The 22,945-nt window shown below is 49.8% G+C and overlaps 3 protein-coding genes, 1 long non-coding RNA gene and 1 pseudogene across 4 annotated transcripts; 3 read left to right on the forward strand and 2 right to left on the reverse strand.

Moving 5' to 3' along the window:
* Nucleotides 1–2,078: 2,078 nt before the first annotated feature.
* LOC112881146 (acetylajmalan esterase-like) lies at nucleotides 2,079–3,290 on the reverse strand. Its single transcript, XM_025945841.1, has one exon. It carries the CDS (start codon nucleotides 3,288–3,290, stop codon nucleotides 2,079–2,081), a length of 1,212 nt encoding a protein of 403 aa, XP_025801626.1.
* A 971-nt stretch (nucleotides 3,291–4,261) lies between these two features.
* LOC112881147 lies at nucleotides 4,262–6,455 on the forward strand. The gene is made up of 4 exons (XM_025945842.1): nucleotides 4,262–4,347; nucleotides 5,403–5,772; nucleotides 5,870–6,028; nucleotides 6,111–6,455. Exons 1-4 carry the CDS (start codon nucleotides 4,262–4,264, stop codon nucleotides 6,453–6,455), a joined length of 960 nt encoding a protein of 319 aa, XP_025801627.1.
* Nucleotides 6,456–11,623: 5,168 nt separating this feature from the next.
* On the forward strand, nucleotides 11,624–13,563 carry LOC112881148 (annotated as a pseudogene).
* Nucleotides 13,564–13,720: 157 nt separating this feature from the next.
* On the reverse strand, nucleotides 13,721–14,995 carry LOC112879367. The gene is made up of 2 exons (XR_003226039.1): nucleotides 14,628–14,995; nucleotides 13,721–14,537 (listed from the first exon to the last, which is right to left on the reverse strand). It is a non-coding gene; the product is annotated as an uncharacterized LOC112879367 (long non-coding RNA).
* A 1,542-nt stretch (nucleotides 14,996–16,537) lies between these two features.
* LOC112882027 (type I inositol polyphosphate 5-phosphatase 13-like) lies at nucleotides 16,538–22,504 on the forward strand. The gene is made up of 11 exons (XM_025946984.1): nucleotides 16,538–17,456; nucleotides 17,593–17,845; nucleotides 17,943–18,753; nucleotides 19,233–19,357; nucleotides 19,489–19,573; nucleotides 20,019–20,172; nucleotides 20,325–20,362; nucleotides 20,441–20,708; nucleotides 20,852–20,975; nucleotides 21,059–21,419; nucleotides 21,689–22,504. Exons 1-11 carry the CDS (start codon nucleotides 16,538–16,540, stop codon nucleotides 22,103–22,105), a joined length of 3,555 nt encoding a protein of 1,184 aa, XP_025802769.1. The 3' UTR covers nucleotides 22,106–22,504.
* Nucleotides 22,505–22,945: the final 441 nt, after the last annotated feature.

Genomic DNA, 22,945 nt, shown 5'->3' on the forward strand with positions numbered 1-22,945 from the left:
CGCACCGCACGCAAGTTGGTCGTCTCGTCTCACCTGGTTCCTTCACCCACCGGGTCACCACCACCCCAGATCCAAACCCACCCAGCACGAGCCGAGGAGGAGATCGAGATGGAGCTGGAGCTGGAGGTGGGGGTGGGCGCGCCTTCGCCGGCGAGGTACCTGCTGGGGGCGGCGATCATGATGGCCGGCGTGGTGCTGCCGCTGGCGTACATGATCTTCCGCAGCAAGCGCTCGCCGTCCTCCTCCGCCGCCTCCGCCGCCGGGCCCTCTTCCTTCTCCAAGCAGACGTAGGTGTGCTCGCTCTGCCTCTCTCCCTCCCCGCGCATCTATCTACCCTGAGGCGGCGGCGGCCGCTTGCGTCAGATCTACCGCGCTCGCGTTAACTGATGACCCGCGGCGCGCTCTTGTTGCAGGAACAAGGGGCTCATCTGATTCTGATCTGCTTCTTCCCCAATGGAGGTGTGACGGGCGGTGAGGGTTGGTGGGTGGATCAATAGCGTCCCTCCCCTGATGCTTGTGTTTCTCTGTTTTGGCTTACCGAGAATATTGCAACTATCCCTCGAGACTGGGCATCGTCAGAAACATCCAATTACTTAGTTAGCTCCTCTTGTATCTCAGAGTGCTTGCTTGTTTGACTGATTCGATACACTTAATGATGAAGAGGTTACTTTTTTTGAGTGCACTGTGACTACTTACAATCAGTATTCAAACAAATTTCGATTCGGGGCAACGAGTCATCTGTCCTCTTTGATGCTGGCTGGCTGGATTGTTACGACAACTGTGTGGAATTATTCTTTATGTTAGTAATTAGTACCATATTAGTAGTTTGGCAAGGAACAAGATTGTTGTGCAATTCGTTCATTTGCATGGACAGCCATCAGTGCATGATGTTGTGGATTAATACAAACCAAATTGTATCTATGCTTGTTGCTTGGTAGTCAGAAGATGTGGTTCTTGCATTGGCAGATTGAACAGCGGAATGGAGTTGCATTCTAGCACAGCTATTACCCTTCTGTTTGTTACCATTTTCGCTTCCAGTAGCTGATACATACTACATTGTTACTAACTGTTTGTTATCTGACAATTCATGCGACAGGACACGCCCTTGTTTCTGTTGACGAAGGAAAAGTGATAACTCTAGTCATTTCTTTACAGAATGTATGAAGTTTGTGTCATCGCATCAAAGGAACTTTCTTCTTAATGGTAGACACCTTGTGACATTTTCTTCAGCTCTGTCACCTGTTGTTTCCGATGTTCTGATGGTGCTTTCTCTGTCATTCAAATCTTCTGATATTTGAATGTCAGAAAGCATGAAAGCATCAGATTTATTTCAAAGGCTGCCGGAACCCGAAATGTTGGAAGGAAATCTCGAAAGTAACTTTTGACATGGGAAAACAAATTACCTTCTGTTGACAAATTAATACGAATGAGTATGGGCGCCGTCAAAATCTTTCTCCCTCTCTGCAGGGCACCTGAGATATATAATGCTGCTCTCTGTATGGCTTTCTTTTCTGCTCAAGGAAACCTACCATTGAACATTTCTCCTCCGTCTGTGCAAAGTCTTTACATTTCTCCTATAATTCCACCATTGAACATTTCATCCTAACCTCAAATTCCGAAAGGAAACTCTGCTTGAAAGCAAAACGGTACGGAGATGATAAAATATGGCAAAGGATTTCGATTTTCACCAGAAAAGTTGATCACATTCTGATCACGCAGCAGGCATTCCGTCTTGCAATCTATGACATATTGTTACAACATCAGCTCTTTCCATCTCGATATAGAAAGAAAAAAAATCAGCCATCCAAAAATCCAACAAATAGCTGCACAAATCTCCAAGTCATCACCACCATAGAAAATCAAGTGAAAACTCCGTAAATTTACTCTTCAGATTTTCTTTTTGCTAACAAAGATATGCCCAACAACACTATAATATATGGAGGAAAAAAGATGCACTCGTATAACCAATGAAGCAAATGTGACAATTGCAGACTACCTAAAACTTAGAACTAATAACATAAAATTAAAAAAAAAAGCTATAGCTAGACTCTAAACGGAGGACGCCTTCCGATCTTCCTTCAAGGACGCTGGAACTCTACCGGCGCTGGGGACGCGAATCCCTTGTGGTAGAGCAAGTCGGTCATGACCCTGTAGGCGTGCTGCGTCAGGTGCACGCCGTCCCAGCTGATGCGCTCGTCGGGCCTCGCGCACACCGACGTGCCCCGCGCGCCGCACATCCGGTCCATGTCGACGTTGTACGCCCCGCCGCCGGCGCCACAGCACGCCCTGGTCCGCGCCCCCTCGTCGAACCCCGCCTCGCCGGCGTCCCTCAGCATCCGCACGTACGCGTAGAAGTAGTCGGCGTAGGCGACCGTGGCGCCCGGGTACGACCGGCGCAGCTCCCGGATGCCCTGCTGCAGCAGCACGTTGTGCATCTGGGAGAAGAGGTTCAGGGCCGCGAGGCAGCCGTTGGCGTCGTAGGCCGCCGGGTCCGTCTCGTTCGCCGCGGCCATGTAGCTCGGCACGCACCCCAGCGGGAAGTTGCCCGGGATCACCACCCGCGCCGCGCCCATGTCCAGCAGCTCCCTGGCCGCGCCGGTGATGGACCGCACCACGTCCGGGACCAGCGCCACCGCCTCCACCACGCCGGTCGCCACGCGGCCCAAGTTGTAGAGGTTGTGCGCGCCGCCGGCCGCCGGCCTGTTCTCCGAGAAGGCGTAGTTGTAGTCGTTGCCGCCGATCTCGCCGACCATGACCAGCGAGCGGGCCAGCTTCTCGCGGACCTCCCGCGGGGACCGCGTGGTGGCGCTCATGAAGTCCTTGAACCGCTGCAGCTGGACGGCCAGGGAGCTGTTGGTGTGGGGGACAGAGACCCCTCTGCTAGCGAGCGCCGCCGCGTCGAGGGCCGTGGCACCGGCGACGGCGAAGTTGACACCGTGGGTGAAGTCGGCGCCCTTGTCGAGGTACGGGCTGAGCAGCGGCAGGCCGAGATCCTTGGTGAGGAAGTCTATCATGAGGTACCCGTCGGAGCACCGTCCCGTGGCGCCGCCGATGGCGGAGCCGTAGGGAAGGCTCGTGGTGTGCTGCAGCATGCCGGTGGCGCCGCCTTCGCGGAGCAGGTTCCCGGTGTCCGACAGGGAGTCCCCGAAGTTGTAGATGGCCGTGACGCCGTCCACCGACGCCGTCTCTTTCGCTGCCAGCTTGGAAGTCTGGTGCGGCGCCGGCCTTGCGTGGCACGGGCAGACGACGAGGAGCAACGCCACTAACGCGGCGAGCAGGATGCGAGCCATGGCCGTCGTACGTGTCGCGTCGCGCACTGGAACGCGGTGTTCGTTCTTGGCCTGCGGAGAAGTTGGAGGCCAAGGCGCCTTTTATTTGCGCGCGCCGTGAGCCGGTTCTTCGGCGATCAGTTCGGAGTAGGAAACCGCGAAACGCGAGGGCGGAGCATGTCCGACTCGGAGACCGGCGGCGAGCGGAGCTGACCGCGCCGACGACCGAGTCAACCACCTGCCACGACCTCCTGCACAATCACTAAAGCGTGGGGGGACTGTCGCTACTCGCTAAATGTGATGATTGATCGAGACAGGCCAATGTGCAGCCCATGAGACTGTCGCGGGTGCGGTTGGCCCGTGCCAAGCCCAGCTCACTGCGGCCCAAAACATTATTTCTCGCGGGACGGCGAGTTGGCGGCGGCGTCAAGGATCGAACGCGAGGCGGAGGTACTCGGAGAGCCTAGTCTCTCCTCTCTCGTCCCCGTTGGCCGAAGACGAGAGAGCCCGAGTCGGCGGCGGCGCCGACGTGATCTGCTCCCCTCTTGATCTTCCCTCGCGGCGTCTAGTGGGGTTAGTACCTCGCGATCTGCTCGTAGCCATGAAGCAGCGGCGGCAGGGACGGCAGCCACAGCGGCGAATCCAAGGCCGTGGTATGGTTTCCCCCCAGGTTCCCGTGTTATGGTTTCCCCCCAGGTTCCCGCGTAGATCATTGATAGCTTGATGCATCGCAGTGATGACACTTGGGGAGATCGACTAATTTTTCTTCTCTCTAGCCGTTCTAAATTAGATCTCTCTGACTTTTTTAGTTCGTCGGTACACAAATTACATGTGAAATAAGAAGTTTTCTTGTGCTTGATGTCATTGCTGTTCTTCGGTTATCAATGTCTATAATTTACTGTAGTAGTAACCACTAACCATGATGCGTTGTACTTCAGATGAATCATCAATCGCTTCAGTGGCTGCAACAAAGGGGTTACCCTCTCAACAGGATGGCAATTCTCAAGGAGGCAAAGAACAAGATTCTATCTCTCAGGAAGGCAAAAGACTTGAATAATCGGAACCTACGCTTCCAGAGGTACGCCAATGCAACTCATTGGTTCATAATATCACGCTGACTGCTCAAACTTCACAAGTTTTCACTAGGGGAGAATTGTTGATATGGTTTTTCTCTTTCAAAAAAAATGTTGATATGGTTTTTTGACATGCGTTTCTCCACATCTGCACACTAAAATAGAATGCACTGTTTGTAAGGTGTATGATTGGCATAGCCATGCAAAGAGAAAAACGGGACCTCAAGGCATTTTGTTTTTCACATTAGGCATGAACTGATACATGTTAACATGGTCGTTAGTTAGAAATAGTCATCAAGAAACTTACCCTACTCTTATTTTGTGCTCAGTCTACCTACTGTAATTGCATCCCTAAGCATTTTCTACCTCCATAATGCAGTGAACATGGTGTTACTATGCGCAGAACACCTCAGGTAGAATGTTAGCTAGAATGTTATATGTTCCTAGTTTTCTAACACCTCAGGTAGAATGTTAGTTATAATGTTATATGTTCCTATATATATTTAGAAAAGCCAAAACGAATTATAATTTGGGATGGAGGTAGTAGTTCCGTCATCAAACATTTATCACATGCTCATGCACGCAGGACCTCTTGTATCGTATACATGATACATTCTTTATTGCCCCTTAGAGATGCCGCCCGTGCTGCCTGCGTGTCTCGTGTATTTCTGAATTCCTAGAGGTGTCGTCCCAACCTCTACTTCATTGTGGAAGATTTGGGATTGGAATTAAGCTTGTATGGAGATGATAAAATATCCAGCGATTTTACCAGAATAGTTTATCACATTTTGAAGAAGCACTCTGGCATTAGCTTGAAGACATTTCAGCTTGATATGCGTGGTTGTAACAATGTCAACTCTTGTCATCTCGATAGTTGGCTTCACCTTGCTCTTACATTGGGGTTGAAGAGCTCATCCTTGCGACCACTTCAATGATTCCAACGTATAACTTCCCGTTGTCACTTTTATCTGTTAAGAATGTAAATTCAATCCGGTATCTTAGTCTGAGCTTCTGCGCCTTTCATCCAACTGTCAAGTTTGGTTGCTTCAGAAGCTTGAAGAGGCTGCATTTGCATTTTTTTGAGTATTACCGGGGACGAGCTAGGGCACCTTCTCTCTGACTCTTTTGCCCTGGAGCAGTTGGAACTCTCATTTTGCAATAATATAAAATGCCTGAAAGTACCTCGCGTCCTATTACGGCTCAGCTATCTGGAGGTGGTTTTCTGCAGCCGTCTGCAAGTGATAGAGAGTGAAGCTCCAAATCTGTCCAGCTGCTGCTTTAGATGGATCCACCACGTACGGATCTCACTTGGACCAGCACTGCATGTGAAAAAACTAGAAATATCTGGTTCTGGGGCCTTTCATCATGGTCAGCTTCCAACCATCATGCCAAGTCTTCAAACCCTTACCATAAATTCGCTATCTAAGAAGGTATGCCCTGAGACTTAAAGTGACTGCAGACAAGAGAGATGCATATAATGAAACTGCAGCCATTATATATATACCTTAATCTGGAATCTTCATGCAGATGACCAGCACACCAAGTTTGCATAGCAAATTCCACCAGCTCAAGTACCTGAACATTCGTATTCCTGGAGAGACCCATGGCCCAGTCTATGATTATTTTTCTCTGGCTTTATTTCTTGATGCTTCTCCTTGCTTAGAGACTTTAATCCTGCGTATACATGTAAGTAACTTTTCATCTTGCAAAGAAATTGGGATTAACGGACAGACGGCCGGGTTAAAGTGTCTCTGATTGCTCGTGTCAGGTACCAGAGAGCCATTTGAAACATGGCTTGTTCTCCGGAGATCCCTCGAATCTACGTGAGATGCCGAGGCACGGGAATGAGAAGCTCAAACGTGTGCAGATCGACGGCTTCTACCCCGCGAAGAGCCTTCTGGAGCTAGCACGCCACCTTCTTCGGTCTGCAACTTCTATGGGATGCCTTGCGCTGGGCACCAACTACTGTTCGTGCAAGTTTGGTGACAAAGATTTTGGCAAGTGCTACCTCTTGGCTATCGGTACATACATCGAGGGGAAAGTTCCCTCCACAGCTAGGTTAGATGTTCGGTGGCCTTGCACCGGCCGGTGCTCTGGCTCTAGTCATTATTAGATGTGGTATTTATTACTGATGAAATGTGTTATGCTGGCTGTGCTCTTTCTTGAACTGTCCAATTATCACAAGCCTACATGTTTGACTATGCAATGCTACGTGGGGTGTGTGTATGCGTGCATAAACTTAAAACGTATTCTCTCTGTTCAAATGGTAAATTATTTTAATAAATCTAGATACATAGTTTTTCTACATATTTAGATATACCGTACATCTAGATGCATAACAAAAGTTATATATAAAAAATTTAAAATAATCAAAATGATCTATAATTTAAAATTAAGTTGGAATGGTAGAATTACTCGTAACTGCCATTATTTTTTAAAGGGTAATTGCCATATTCATGAACGGGAGTGCCGCGTGTTTTCTAGTGGCTATCTCGGAACATATATCGAGGGGAAAGTCGCCACCACTGCAAGTTTAGATGTTGAGGGGCCATGCACCCGGCGCCGTGCTGTTGAAGTTTAGCTGTCAAAAGGTATCATGTCCATAGACGGCCCATGAGATTGTCGCGGAATGGTTGGAGTAAGAAAAAACAGTTTGGGCTGTGGCAAGCCTAGGTCGTTGCGGGCCAAAACGTTTTCTCGCGGGAAGGCCAGCCCACTCCCCCGCAGGCGCAGCCGAGTGCCCGAGTCGGCGGTGGCGGCTCGACGTAATCTCCTCCCCGCTTACCTTCTTCCCTCGCGCCTTGATAAGTACTAGTGTGACTGGGATCTCGCGATCTGCTCGTGGTCATGCAGCGCCGGCGGCAGAGACGACGGCCACAGCGGCGATTCCAAGACGGTGCGGTTACCCTTTCCCATTCTTTGGAAACGACTAAGCCGGTGCGGTTTCTAGTTCCCTCGGCCGGACTCCCGATTTTGGATCTCTGGTCTCCATGCGTGTGCTGACAACACTTGGGGGATACTGCCATGGTCGACTAATTTTCGTCTCTGCGATTCTTTTCTGGAGTCGAGAACTTGAGATATTTTCTCCCCTTTTAACAAGTTTTCGGGTATTTACAGCAAAAAAAGTTATACAGTATGTCATTGCGCAGGAAGTTGATTCGTGCAAACAAATTAGATCCCTCTTTGGATTGGGCATCAACGCGCGCTGAGAAGGACTCAACACAAACCAGGCAGGTTGGTCGGATAGGGACATCGACGCAAGCCGTACATCGCAACTCCACGAGATAAATCTGCTCGGTCAGATTAGAATATCGACACGGACCACAAACACCAACACTGCCCCATCGGACGCGGCACCCACCAACACGCTCACGTAATCGCCGAAACCTGCAGCGTGACTTTGCGTCGATAGGAAAACCGACAAAAGTAGACTGCACCACACCAAGAAGGCCACCGCCATGTGGGATCCTCAGCCGTAGTCTCAGCCGTAGTGCCGCTGCAACACCATCCTTCACCTGACACAGTGAGACCATTGAATCCGGACCTCTCACAGGCTGCCTCGCAGTCGCCACCACGAGAACACAACGCGTGGGGCCTCGCAACATCCGCCCATTGGACTCCACCTCTCGTCACCTCGAAGAATCACCGCACATGGGGGCTTCGCCACGTCCGCCTCAGCACTCCATGCCACGGATCCATTTCAAAAGTTGCCGTCAGGGTGGTGAGCAATGTTGCTCCGCAACCCCAGAACTCCATCAAACAGCTGAGCCGCTGTCACAGGTCGACCTCGCCTCCTTACTTCACCCGCGCACAAGACCTCCGTTGCCATGTCAGTGAACCAGAGTAGTCGCTTGCGGCATCTTCCGACGATGTACCACACCGGATAGCCCAGCCTAGCTGAGCGACCTGCCATGGTCCGCTGCAAGCCAACTCGTCCCACGATGTTGATGCCGCAAGTGCCATCCTCCGACGCAGTCCCACACCGCACTGACCGTTGCCAAACAACGCCAGCCGCAACGGTCCGCTGCAAGCAGCCACAACTGACAAACATGCACCAACCTCCGGCCGCTACCATAACCATAAAGGCCTCCCTGTGGGCTCAGCAACACCCTTCCAGCTTGCCATGCGGCGGACTTGCCGTCGTTGGTTGTTGCCAACCATGACCGAAGGACCGGCAATATCAAAGTCAAATTGGTTCTCTAGAGATGATGCCTCCAAGGAGGGCACGTAGTCAAAGGCGCCGCCGTTATATCCACTGGCAAGAACACCAGCGAGAGCTTTCGCCCGAAGCATCCCAACCCCCTTGCACGCTCACGGCTCAGCACTCCCAGACCATAGCCATGGCAGCCCCTCCGGGGCAGCGCCGTCACCGCGCCTCCACTCGCCACGCCGCATACCTCCACCTCTGTTGCGCACGCCCTGCACATGGTGCACTCCTGCACCACCTCAGGGGCCGCTCCTCCTTCGCCACATCCTCGCTCACTGAGCATCAAGGCCGTTGCGCGCCGCTGCCCCTCCACCTCCTCGTCGACGGCCGCGCCACCGGCGCTGCCATCGCCCCGGTACCGCCCAACAGCAGAGTGGGCGACGCGCATTAGGACTCTCCTCCTCCTCACGGCCCGCGTCGAGGCCGCTGTCGCACTCGCCGTCGGCCAGCACCGCCATCACGCGCCGCCGCACCTCACGCTGCACAATAGCAGGACCTGCCGTCGCACGCACCGAGACCGCAACACCTCACCAACCCACCACGCGTGCCGGAGAGGGCCGGGGCGGCAGATCCGGTGGCGCAGAAAGTTGGATCCGCCCACTGCTGGGCCGGATCCACGCCGACGAAGCTCCAGCGCGCCATCCGGCTAGGGCCCAAGCGTCGTCCCGCCCCGGCACCTGAGCCCCCCACCGACCGATTTGCCCCACCGCCGCCTTCCTCGCCGGCAGTTGGGCTTCCGGAAGGGAAGCGGCGGGGGCTAGAGGCGGCGGCGCGAAGGAGCCCCCCCTTCGCCTGCGGGAGCCAGGGGGGGCTCTCCTTGTACTTACATTGGTTATTGAAGAACTCATCCTTGAGACCTCTTCAACGACTTCAAAGTATAACTTCCCAATGTCACTTTTTACTAAGAGTGAAAAGCCGATTTAGTATCTTTATCTTAAGTCATGCGCCTTCCGTCCAACAGTTAGACTTGGTTGCTTCAAAAGCTTGAAGAGGCTGCATCTAAACCCTTGAGGTCGGGCCGTACCAAAGCCAGTCACTACGGCCCTTTTTTTTTAAAAAAAATCCTTTCTACCTCCCTAGACTATGGGCTGAGTTCACGTTTGCACCCTGGACTCAAAAACCGGTTACTTGGGCTCTTCGGACTGCGAAAACTAGGCAACTGACCTCCCCGAGGCCATTCCACCCAGTTTTATCCTACGTGGCGCCATGTCACCATGTCGACGTGTCCTGCGGCCTGACGACGTGTCGCTAGGACCCACATGTCATTGTCTCGGGCAGTTTGGGCAAAAACAAAATTGCGGCGCCGCCGTCCGCTCCTCATCGACAGGCGTTGTAGTGGAGCTTGAGCTCCCAGAGGCCGTCGAGGGTAGACGACGGGAGCCAGCCGTCGATGGCGGGGAAGCCATCGGAGCAAGCGTCCCAGTTGAGCGCAAGGCGGCGAGCGGGGCCGCGGTGGGCAACGAGGGTGGCGGCCGCGCGCCCTCGTTCGGGGAGGCGGCGACTCGGGCCTTGGGGTTGGGCGGCGCCGAGCGCCACAGCAGGCGCCACCGCCGGGAGAGGGCCTGCATGCGGGCGCCGTCCACGGTGGGGAGCAGCGTGACAACGTCGCCGAGGACGTTGTCCGGGAGGCGGCTGATGAGGTCGGGCCCCGCGTCCTCGTTCTCCTCCACCGGCAACCGCCTCTTGGGTGTCGTGGCCTCATCACCCATGGCCGAGGCCCGGAGCTGGGCTTCGTCTGGACGGGCAATGGAGCGGTGTAAAGTGGAAACACGTTTGAGGTCGTTACAGTAAAGTCGCACACACCTTATTTTCCAAAAAAGTTGGTTCGTGTGTAAACAGATTAGATCCCTGCCTTTGTTGCTCTGCCTTCTGCTGTAGACAAATTACATGTGCGATCCTGTTTGCAATGCATATGGTCTGACGCTTGACCCTGGGACCCTAAAAACCATGTATGTGCCCTGCCAGATATGAAGTTTCTTGTGTTTGATGCCGTTGCTCTTCTTCGGTTATCAATTGTTTGAATTTTGAAATCTGTAGTAACAGTAGTAACCATGATGCATTGCACTTCTGCGACAGAGGGCTCACCCTCCGAACAGGATGATAATTGCCAAAGTTGGCAAAGAACAAGATTACGACTCGTGCAAAGGCAAAAGAACGAGAAATTCAGAGCCCACGCTTCCTGAGGTACGCCAATACTGCACATTGGCATCAAGCCAACTGCTCAAACTTCACAAATTTGAACTTGGGAAGACAAATTATTGAGATATTTTTTTTACATGTCTCCCTCCACAGGTGTCCACTAAAATATATCAAACGTTTGAAGCCTCTCTCATCTAGGTACAGCCGTAGCATTTATTTATACATGCACGCACACCCACCCAACACACGCACGCATGTACAAACAAACCTACAACTAAATACAGACCAGAACCGCGTCCTTGAGATCACCGGAAGACTTCGTAGGTGATGGGCGCGTCGCAATCCCTTCGTGGTTCCACACGTGAGAGAGGCAACGAAATTTAATACTGGGGACATGCCCCGGTGAGAAACGCGAGCGATCCTAGGGGATCGAACTCACGCCTAGCCGTTCGCACACCAGCGACACGACCGACTGAGCTAGCACTCGTTCTCTATAAAATGTAATGTTTGTAAAGCATATGATTAGCATAACCATGCAAAGTGAAAAAAAGACCTGCAGGAATTTTTTTCACAGTATGCACGAACAAATGATACATTTCTTTATTGATGCATGCATGGCAGACAATCCTTTTGTTGAGGTTTTCTTATTTCTTAAAGTTTGCGCTGTCCTTTGAACTTAGTGTTCTTATCCGGCAACATCCTTTTGGCTAAAAGAATCCGGTGTTCTCGTGATGTTTCACTTGTACCATGCTAAATTCTTAGCTGGTGGATTGTCTTGACCTCCATGTCTCTTGGTTGAGAGAACTGCACAGGAACCAATTTGTTGACCATTAGTTAGAACTAGCCATAAACTACAATTTTACGAAAAACTTGCCCTACTCTTGTACGATTGTCAGTCTGCCTATTGTAATTGCATCTATATGCAGTTTCTACCTCTGTAATGCAGTGAACATTGCATTGCTAAATGCACAGAGCTCCTCAGATAGAATGTTCTGTGTCCCTAATGTTTTTGTTCTCAACTGAAGTAACAACTAGCTTTTACAGTTCCATCATCAAACTATCACGTGCATATGCATGCAGGACATCTTGTATCACATACATTCTCTGTTGCCACTTAGGGATGCCGCCCGTGCTGCCTGCGTGTCTCATGCATTTCTGAATTCCTGGAGATGTCGTCCCAACCTCTGCTTCAGTGCCGAAACTTTAGGCTTGAAAGGAAGCTATGATAAATATCCAGGGATTTCACCAAAATAGTTTATCATATTTTGAAGCAGCACTCTGGCATTGGCTTGAAGACATTTCAGCTTGCCATGTATAGCTATTACAATATCAGTTCCTGTCATCTTGATAGTTGGCTTCACCTTGCTCTTACATTGGGGATCGAAGGACTTATACTTGCGACCAATTCAATTAAGTATAACCTACCATTGTCACTTTTATCTGGCAAGAGTGGAAACTCAATCCGGTATCTTCGTCTGAGCTTCTGCGCCTTTCGTCCAACAGTCAGACTTAGGTGCTTCAGAAGCTTGAAGAAGCTGCATCTGTATAATGCGAGTATTACTGGGGACGAGTTAGGGCGCCTTCTTCCAGATTCTGTTGCTTTGGAGAAGTTAGAACTCGCATATTGCTTGGAGATAATTTGCCTGAAGATACCCCGTGTGCTGCTGAGGCTCAGCTGCCTGAATGTGGCTGCATGCCACAACCTGCAAGTGATAAAGAGTGAAGCTCCAAATTTGTCCAGTTTGTGCTTTGAATGGTTCCACCACCATGTACATATCTCACTTGGAGAAGCATTGCATGTGAAAAAATTAGAAATGTTATGTTTCAAGGCCTTCTACTATATGCAGCTTCCGACCATCCTGCCAAATCTTGAAGCTCTTACCATAGATTCGATTTGCGAGGTATCCCCTGAGACTTGTGCCTAAATGACTACTATAGTTATGCGTATAATGATAGAGATACAACTAATCTGGATTCTGGAACATTATGCAGATGGGCAGTTGACCAAGCGTGCACAGCAAATTCTCCCAGCTGAAGTACCTAAATATTTGCGTTCCTGGAGAGACCCATGGCCTGGTCTATGATTATCTTTCCCTGGCTTCATTTCTTGATGCTTCTCCTGCCTTGGAGACTTTCATCCTGCGTATACATGTAAGTGCCTTCTCAACTTGCAAAGATATCTAGTGCCTGACAGATGGATTAGACAATTAACTAATTGCCATTAGCCCACAATGAGGGGGTGAATGGCTAAGGATTTGCCACTGTGAGAAGGGGTGTTGTGAGAGGGGTTAAGGTGACCCTGCTAATTGCTATGAGTGGTAAATAATAGTTAAATATTCTGTTTTTATTTGCCATGCTCAGGTAACGGAGGTTCCTGTGCGGCATGGCTTGTTTTCTGGCGATCTCCCCATCCATGTCAGATGCCAGAACACCGATATGGGAAGCTCAAGCGTGCGGAGATCATCTGCTTCTACCCTGCGAAGAGCCTGCTGGAGCTAGCAAACCATGTTCTTGAGACCGCGACGTCACTTGAATGCCTCACACTGGACACCACTTGCTGTTCTTGCCGGTGGCGTCGTCGTGGTCGCAGCAATCCTGCCAAGTGCTACCTCGAGGCAATTAAAAGATACTTCGAAGGGAAAGTTCCCTTCACAGCTAGGTTAGATGTTGAGGGGCCTTGCAGCGGCGTGCGACTGGACGACCATACATGGCAAGGTTTTACTGTGTTTGGTGGGCGTTCATAGTGGCCGGAATCGTGCTGTGGAGTGTGACGTGCTGCGAAGTGTGAACTTAAGATAGAGGGAACATGAAAATTGGTTCTGTAAAATTGAAAGATGACGACTTCCGTAAAATACCACTGAAAGCTGCAAACATTACCTGAAAATGCCAATCTATTAGATTTCGCCTGCTACTATGTTAACTTGGACCAAAATACCCTCAAACCGTTATAAAGGAATATGAAACACGCACAACACATAAGAAACAAGCACATGGCTCATACTTGCACCATTTCAACACAAAAACACTCTCCATAGCAACAAATGCACTGAATATTACCAACAGCAACGGGTGCTTCATGTTAACAAATCCAAGAGCATACAGCCTGTGTTTCATGTCTTAAAAAACAAGAAGAACCTAGTCTAGTTTCAGCATACCAACAGTGCAATACATGATTATTGCAGTACATCAACGGTTCCAACAAGATCTAATTTAGGATCGGACTATTTTGCACTAGATAATACAACACAGCAGCAGCCTTTTTCAAGGCCTAGCTTATGATGCGCCTCCTAACTATTGGGGTCGGAGCACTTAACCCCCCCCCCCCCCCCCCCACCACAAACAATAAAACTAGATATTTAACACCCTGTTGTATCAAATCCCGTGCACTTAACCCCCTCTAGTGGTTTTGCATAGTGGTTTCGCCATGCTGGACGCTGACGTGGCCTCCTAACTCGTGGGATCGGCTTGCAAGCGACACGTGGGGCGGGTTAAAAGAGGGGAGGAACTGTGGACCCCTTCGCCTTCCTCTGTTCTTCTCCCATCCGCCGCGGAAGGTGCACGGCGTTGATGCGGGCGGCGGCGACCAGCATCACGGTCGTGGTGGAAGACGCGGCGGAGGTAGGGAGAGGGGGCGGGAGGCGGAGCGGGCGGGTATGCCGCGCGAGAGCAAGACAGGGAAAACGCTAGCCCGGTCGACGGCGGCGGGCAGCCCTTGGGCGGGGAGCCCGAGCAGCATCGTGTCATCACCGGCGACCTTGGCGTCCACGCCATGCAGGTACTTCCGCTGCCCGTTCCCGTCGCCATCCCAGGCCAAGCACATCAAGGCGTCCGTGGCGCGCCACCTCGCATCTAGTTTCAATAATACAACTGATCTACTATCAACCATACAGGAACCATTTGCAATAACAGAGATAGGGCGACCTGGGGTTTGACTCTTACCCTTCTCGTGGATCTCAAGTGGATGCATGAGAGAACACCGGAATGGAGGAGCAGCAAGAGGGGATGGCGCTCGGGATGAAGCAGGTGGACACCGGAGGGCAGGTGGTGGCCAGAGCTTGCGCGCCGCCCCTGGAGGGGGCCGGCCCTGCAGACGCGCGCGTGAAGGGCACCCGCCTTGGGGACCCCGCGCATCCTTGGTGGCTCGCAGGGGCAGTGCCGCAGGAGGGGGAAGGCCGGCCGTAGCCGGTGAGGGGAGGGCCGCACAGGGCGGCGTTGCTGGTGGGGGCGGAGGCGCAGGGCGGCGGGAGCGCTCAAGGAGGGGAGAGGAGCTCGGGAGGGGAGTCGCGCGTGCGGATAAGGCCGCTTGGAGGCAATTTTTTCTAGGATTCAGTAGGCAGGATAGATAAGTCATTTCATGTCCGTGTTATGTGCTGAAAACCGATGAAAGATAGATTTCTATGGCAAATATAACGGAATGGGACTTTTCAATAACGTTTGCAGCTTTCAGTGGTATTTTACGGAGGCGAACGCTTTTGGTGGTATTTTTCGGAAGTCGTCATATTTTTTAATGCTACAGAACCAATTTTCCTAAGATAGATGTCAAGTTATAGTTGAGGCCACCATTTGCCCTCCATTGCTTCCTTGAGATAATGTGTCAATGGCTCAATGCAGCTTGCCCATAATTCGAGCCATGTTGTTAGTTGCTTCACGTGATATATGCATCATGTGTGAAATAACCTCGCAGTTCGTGGTTTTGGAGAGTGTGGAGAAACAGCTGTTTTGCAGTAGTGTCACCGTTGATTCCGATGGGTGAGGTAGGGCTGTTCCTGAATACTATAATCCTGACAAGAGGTGCTGTCCGCAGCCTGAAAGGCGCTTCAGATGTCCCGGCATTGTGAGCAATTGGGCATTTGTCATGGCCTCTCGTTGAAAATTGGCCCTGGCTGAAGATACACGATTTTGTTGGGCCAAAGATACTCCTTTCATTTTGATTGAAACGTAGGTCTTTTGATTTTTTTCATAAATCTAACTTTTTAACTAAACCAATTTTATAGGGAAAAATATAAACATTTATGATACCAAATGAACTCGGCAACACGCTGCCAATACATATTCCATGGCGAATTTAATAAACTAATTTGATTTTGTTGTATTTGGGTCAAACTCAATGTGTTCGTTTGGTTTGGTATTTTTGGCCCGTAATCTAATTGCGGTGCAATCCAATCTCTATTAAACACGTTTGTTTCATGCGCCTCGTAATTTCCTCTGTGGGGGTGGAAGGACAGGGGAAGGTGGAGCGTGGAGAGGAAGAGGAGAATCGGAGAAACAAACAAACAACACGCTGCTGTTTAGTTCTCGTTTATTTACCATTTCTCCAACCAAAGTACCAAACCACACTTAGATTTTGTTCAACGCAGATGAGATATCATTACGCCACCAACTATAACAGGAAACTATCAGGAGCACATTATTTGCTGCCCGGGCCTGTATGGATCCAACGGCCCAGCATGACCTGCACTGACAAATGTGACTGTGTACCGCGGTGATGTCGTATGCTCGTAGCCGTTGGCTCCGGGCCCGGTCCATGCGACCATCCGCAGCGAGAGAGACACGGCCCACCCAGCCGGCTCGCGTCTCTCTCTCTCTCTCTTCGCGGCCCGCCGTCCTCGGCTCCTCCTCCCTCCCTCCCTCCGACCCCGACCTCTCACTCCCGCGCCGAACTCGCCGCGCTCTTCTCCCTCCCCATCTTGACCGGTTCTGGCCGTCTTATCCCTCTCGCTCCCCTTTCCACGCCCAGGCCGAACGCCAAAAAACCCGCAGCCCGCGCGCGACGAGGCACGCATACGCAGCAGGCAGGCACCCGCACCCGCACCGGCCGGCCGATCGCCGGGGGAGCGCGGGCGATCGCCATGGAGCCGGACGACGACTTGCCGGTGTCGCGGGCCCCGCCGCCGCAGCGCCGCGGGATCTCCTACAGCCAGCCGCTGTCGCGGGACGTCGCGTCCGCGCGCCGCGCCGCGCTGCGGAACCACAGCCTCGACGACGAGCACATCCTCCCCGTCTCCCACTCCCTCAACTACCCGCTCCACCACGACCCCACCGCCGGGGGCCCGCACGCGGGCTACCACCCGCCGCTCCCGCCGCACCAGCACCACCCCAGCGCCTCCTACTCCTCCGGCTCCCGCCGCTCCGGCGGCGGTGGCGCCAGCGAGGGCTCCATGACGCTCGAGCGCGCCATGTCCGAGTACGGCGGCGGCAGCGGCACCCTCCCGGAGTTCGTCGGCGCGGGGGGCGGCGAGGGCATCTTCCGCGTCCCGCTCCGCGCCGCCATGCACCCGGGCCGCCCGCCCCCGCTCGAGGTGCGGCCCCACCCGCTCCGAGAGACGCAGGCGGGGTCCTTCCTCCGCACGCTCGCCGCCGAGCCGCAGCGCCGCCAGCTCTGGGCCGGGGCCGAGTCCGGGATCAGGGTGTGGGCGCTCGAGGAGGTGTTCGCAGAGTGGGGCGCCGGCGCGCGCCGCGGCGACGAGGAGAGCGCGCCGTTCCGCGAGGGCGTGCCCGCGCCGCCCGCGCTCTGCGTCGCCGTCGACAGGGCCAACCGCCTGCTGTGGACGGGGCACAAGGACGGGAGGATCCGATCGTGGCGCATGGACCTCGACGTGGCTGCCACGGCGCCTGCGCCCCCGGCTGCTGGTGCAGGTGACGGCGGCGGGAGCGTTGGGGGGAGCAGTCACACCGGGGGAAACAACAACGCGCCAGTGTTTAGGGAAGCCCTCACGTGGCAGGCCTATGGCCGGACGCCCGTGCTCTCCATGGTCGTCACTTCCTATGGTGAGCATGCCATCTTCGATCTTCATTGCAATGACAATGCATTGCTGTTGTCACAAACTCACTATTGCCATCACTGCATGTCAACTACGAATTCAAGAGTTCTGACAAAAATGTATGCATCTTTTGAAATTATCAGGTGAGATATGGTCGGGTTCCGAGGGTGGGGTCATAAAGGCGTGGCCATACGATGCCATTGCCAAGTCCCTATCATTATCACCAGAAGAGAGACATATGGCTGCTTTGTTGGTTGAGAGAGCTTACATTGACCTCAGAAACCACTGCACGGTTGGTAATGTTTGCTCCTTGCCCGCTTCAGATGTGAAACACATGCTAGCTGATCATTCCCGGGCTAAAGTTTGGACTGTGACAAGCATGACATTTGCTCTCTGGTATGCCTTCAGAAACATAGATGAAATGTTAGTTAGATTGCCATTTCTGCTCAGTAGTTGACTTAACCTATCAATGCTATTGAACTAATTGCTGCAGGGATGCTCGTACAAGGGAGTTGCTTAAAGTATTTGGGATGGATGGCCAAGTTGAGTCAGCGAAGTTAGAGACACCAGCCATGACAGAACAACCTATGGAGGAAGAAGTTAACCCTAAAGCAAAACCTTCAAAAAAGGACAAGTCGCAAGGTTCTTTGAACTTCTTCCAGAAATCTAGGGATGCTTTAATAGGAGCAGCCGATGCGGTGCGCAGGGTTGCAACAAAGGGAACTTTTGTTGAAGATAACCGTAGAACAGGAGCAGTGGCTCAAGTAATGGACGGCACAATCTGGTCAGGATGCACGAATGGCGCCATTATTCAGTGGGATGGGAATGGGATGCGAGTGCAAGAATTCCAGCACCATACGTCTTCAGTGCAGTGTATAAAGGCACTCGGAGAAAGGGTGTGGGTGGGCTATGCCAGTGGCACGATTCAAGTCATGGATGCCGAAGGTAACATTCTTGCAGGATGGACCGGGCATAGTTGTCCAGTCATAAGGATGGCTATTGGTGGTTCTTACATTTACACACTGGCGCATCACGGTGGTATTCGGGGATGGCCACTGAATTCTCCTGGACCTCTTGATGATATTATCCGTACTGAACTGTCTAACAGAGAGCTGTCATACACTAGAATGGAGAAGATAAACATAATGGTGGGAAGTTGGAATGTAGCACAAGGGAAAGCATCTGCTGAATCACTTAGATCATGGTTGGGTAGTGTATCATCTGATGTAGGGTTGGTTGTTGTTGGATTACAAGAGGTTGAGATGGGTGCAGGATTTCTTGCCATTTCTGCAGTAAAAGAAACTGTAAGATGCTTAATCTCACCGCCAGCTGTTGCATTCAATTCAATCAGTCATTTGGTTGTTGCTTTAAACGATGCTATATCTATTCATTACGTTGTTCCTCTTTCATTTTCTCCAGTAACTAGGATTTTGGTAGCCAGTCATGCTGCACTATTATTATGCCCTACTGTTTCTTATGACTTAACTATATACATTTTCAAATTTAATGAATATTGCATTATGCAATTTTGAGAGAAATGTGACTTGCAAGTTGTCATTATATCTGTTAGATGAGTGATAAAACCGAAAAAAATAGCTGTTGAGCTATTGACGTTACAGATAAGAATTTTCTTTTTGTTAGAGACAAACATATTTCATTCCTCTTTTCCGTCTGTGGTGTAATTCAGAAGTCAACTCTATCACATGGTTTTATGTCATTACAGTGTTGTATTTAAGTACTGTACATCATAATTGGATTCAACATTTCTTTTTCATGGTTCTAGGTAGGACTTGAGGGCAGTGCAAATGGGCAATGGTGGATAGACAATATTGGCAAAGCGCTTGATGAGGGGACATCTTTCTACCGTGTTGGTTCTCGACAGTTGGCTGCATTGCTTATTGCTGCATGGTATTAGCTTGTGACCTTAAGAATTAAACCACAAATTTCGTTTCACATAATGATAAGTTGTTTATTAACTGTTTGTTTAATTACCATTCTCATGTCATATACATGACATGGAAAAATATTAACTTTTCAAGGGCAAGAAAGAGCCTTAAGCCATATGTTGGTGATGCTGAGGCTGCTGCTGTGCCATGTGGTCTTCGACGTGCTATCGGCAATAAGGTACATTATCATATAGATGTACATGCATTCACTTCCCCCGCTGGCTTTCCATTTTCTAATGTTATGATCTTATCTACAGCTGCTATAAATAACTGGTAATTGTTCATTTAAGAGGATTAAAATTGACGAATTAGTTCCTCAAAAATAAAATTGACGAGTTAACCAAACATGGCAAATTGAAAGTTGAAGCCACCATAGTCACTTCTCTAGAAAATATTTGGGGCTCCTTTGCCCTCAGTACTTGAGGGTATCTGGATATCTTGTGTTGGGAACTTATTCTAATGATGGTTACATAACGGCTCTCTGAAATAGAGAAAGAAAATCTGCATGAAGCAGCAATACATAGTAGTCATTAGTACTCTGTTTTATATTTTGTTCCATGTTTTAAGTCATACTTCCCAGGTCTCGTTTTTTTCTTGATGTGATGGCATTTCATTTCCTGCAGGGTGGTGTAGGATTAAGAATAAGGGTATATGATCGGAAAATGTGTTTTGTGAGCAATCATTTTGCTGCACATCTGGAAGCCGTGAGCCGACGAAATGCTGACTTTGACCACATTTACAGGACAATGGCTTTCAACAAACCACATGGATCCACATGTTCGTCTTTTCACATTTTATGAAGTTTTTTTTTTTGTCAATGAGCTTTAAGATTTATGTATTTTCTCCATTCAACGTTAGGTGTTGCAAACACTGTTTTAATTCCTCAGCTTTTCCGTAAGTCATAATCCTTTGGTTTTGTTGTGATGCAGCTTCTGCTACATCTGTCCAGTTGCACAGAACAGTAAATGTATGTGCAATCTAAACTTTAAGCTATTGATATATACCAATGAATTATACTGATGTCCAGATATTCTGGTGATGTCAGGTCAATGGAAATCAGGTTGAAGAAGTAAGGCCTGATCTGGCTGAAGCTGATATGGTTGTATTTCTCGGTGATTTCAACTACCGGCTTCACAGTATCACATATGATGAAGCAAGGGACATGGTTTCACAAAGAAGCTTCGATTGGCTAAGAGAGAAGGACCAGCTTCGAGCAGAAATGAAAGCTGGAAAGGTATTTCAAGGAATGCGTGAAGGTATAATCAAATTTCCTCCAACATACAAGTTCCAAAAGCACCAGCCAGGTCTCGGAGGTATGTACCTGATGCTGCTTGCAAGTTTCTATTTCTTTTCCCTAATCAACTGATGATCTAATTCTGCTCCTGACTAATGTAGTAAATTCTGTTTATTGTTTTGCATCACTAGTGCTAAAAACTGATTATCAACTGCCATGTAGGGTATGATTCGGGTGAGAAGAAGCGGATACCTGCTTGGTGTGATAGAGTGCTATATCGTGACAGCCGTTCTGTGTCAGTAGCTGAATGCTCATTAGAGTGCCCTGTAGTTGCTTCGATTACATCGTGAGATACTATTGCGATTCTTCTTTCTCCTTCAGATGATCAATAATTCCTTTGACCCATACTGATTTTTTCTTTCTTGATAGGTATGTGGCATGCATGGAAGTCACAGAGAGTGACCATAAACCTGTGAGGTGTACGTTCAGCGTTGATATTGCAAGAGTAGATGAGTTAATAAGAAGGCAAGAGTATGGAGAAATAATCGAATCAAATGAGAAAGTACGTTCTTTGCTCCAAGAAGCTTGTTTTGTTCCAGAAACTACAGTTAGTATAAGCGAAATCACGCTGGAGAATCAGGAGAATATTGTCTTCCAAATTACCAATAAATGTGAAACAAGCAAAGCAGCTTTCGAAATCCTATGTGACGGGCAGACAATCAAGAAGGAGGATGGAACTAAATCAGAGCTTCTTCCAAGGGCATCATTTGGCTTTCCACTTTGGCTCGAGGTAAGCGCTGCTGTGAACTCTTGTTATTAGAGCTCTAGTCTGGATTACGCAAGGCAACACCTAGAACTTTTGATTCATTTATGACTAATTCATAGCCACCAAGTTAAGATATTGCCATTCTGCCTACATGTACCGATATGACCAGAATTTACGACTGAATATGACACAGAAGTACTTTCTGATGTCAGGAAGCAGTTGATCTACTGTTTGTCATAGGTTCTTTTGTTGTATCATTTTTTTTTCAGTTGCTGATTTACTATATCACACAGGTGCAACCAGCGATCGGTCTTATAAAACCAGGTGAAACGGTGGAGATTACACTCCATCACGAAGACTTCTACACGCAGGAAGAGTTTGTGGATGGAATACCACAGAACTGGTGGTGCGAAGACACCAGGGACAAGGAAGCCGTTCTCAGAATAAACATAACAGGCAGCAGCTCAACCGAAACCAAGACGCACACCATCAACGTCCAGCATCGCTGTCCACCATCAGCGGCGCCTCCAGCAATATTGAACCCGCCGGCTGCTGCCGTGCCACCGAACAACGTCCTGGCCAGTGAGGGGCACTCAAAGCGCTCCTCCAAGAAGAGCCAGTCCAAGCACCGGGAACAGCAGCAGCAGCAGGATTACCCACAGTTTGGGAGCTCGGAGGTGCACGACCTGTGCCGTATGCGGTGCCCATGAGACATGTACAAAGGAGTGTGGATACTGAAGTTCTGTCTAGGAGGTGGGAATTGCAAGTCTTAGGTTTCTCACATCAAGTCCGGGAGGAGTTACCCTGCAAAAGAGAGAGAGAGAGAAAAAAGAAAAGCCTGGGAGGAGTTGCTCCGGTTCTGTACATATGCTTCACTTACCTCTATCAGCTGCCATTCTTTCATGTAGCCCAAGCGAGGAGTCTAGAGTCATGAGATAACCGTGCTAATAACTTTTTTGTTTTATTCTTGTTTCTTAAGGAGTGATCTCTAGATAGTTGATGTCCGAACACAATTCTTGATGTAATATGCTCCATAGAATTACCTTAGGTTTGTTATCTTTTTACTCATCAGTTCTAATGATCTTGTACTTGACTATTGCCTTTGTTAATAAGAGACCAATTCTTCATTCCCTTGAATCATCTGGTAATGCCTATGTTATGGTTTTGGTTTAGTGTTATTGGGGACAATATATCTGAATGTCCGTTGTGACAACAGTATTCATACCCCTTTTCAAACAACATCTACCTGATGCTTGATGCTCTCTTGCCAAATGAAAAAAAAGAAGGTAAATTTCAAACTATATTATATGAAATTAGCATCCCTAATTTTCTCTTATGCATCTAATTGCAATTTAATCCGATACTCCCTCTGATTGTAGATATAAAAATCATTGTAAGATTCTTACTCATCAAAGTTTTTTTTACTTTGATTCACTGAAAGTATTTTCATAATGTAAAGCTTTTTTTCCATTTTGATATCATTCTCTATTAGAAATTGTTATTAAAATTTTAATTTGTACACCATGTCAAATCTATGAAATAGCTTACTT

The sequence above is a fragment of the Panicum hallii genome, chromosome 2, assembly GCF_002211085.1.
Source record: "Panicum hallii strain FIL2 chromosome 2, PHallii_v3.1, whole genome shotgun sequence".
NCBI classification, from domain to species: domain Eukaryota; kingdom Viridiplantae; phylum Streptophyta; class Magnoliopsida; order Poales; family Poaceae; genus Panicum; species Panicum hallii.

Bases quoted from the DNA above. Each gene is read 5' to 3' on its own strand.
- LOC112882027 (XM_025946984.1), top strand. From the start codon at position 16,538: ATGGAGCCGGACGACGACTTGCCGGTGTCGCGGGCCCCGCCGCCGCAG. The intron at 19,358-19,488 runs GTATTAGCTTGT...TAACTTTTCAAG, and splicing joins GCATTGCTTATTGCTGCATG to GGCAAGAAAGAGCCTTAAGC. The intron at 20,363-20,440 runs GTATGTGCAATC...TGGTGATGTCAG, and splicing joins AGTTGCACAGAACAGTAAAT to GTCAATGGAAATCAGGTTGA.
- LOC112881146 (XM_025945841.1), bottom strand. From the start codon at position 3,290: ATGGCTCGCATCCTGCTCGCCGCGTTAGTGGCGTTGCTCCTCGTCGTC.
- LOC112881147 (XM_025945842.1), top strand. From the start codon at position 4,262: ATGGCAATTCTCAAGGAGGCAAAGAACAAGATTCTATCTCTCAGGAAG. The intron at 4,348-5,402 runs GTACGCCAATGC...AGAAGCTTGAAG, and splicing joins CGGAACCTACGCTTCCAGAG to AGGCTGCATTTGCATTTTTT. The intron at 5,773-5,869 runs GTATGCCCTGAG...ATCTTCATGCAG, and splicing joins TAAATTCGCTATCTAAGAAG to ATGACCAGCACACCAAGTTT.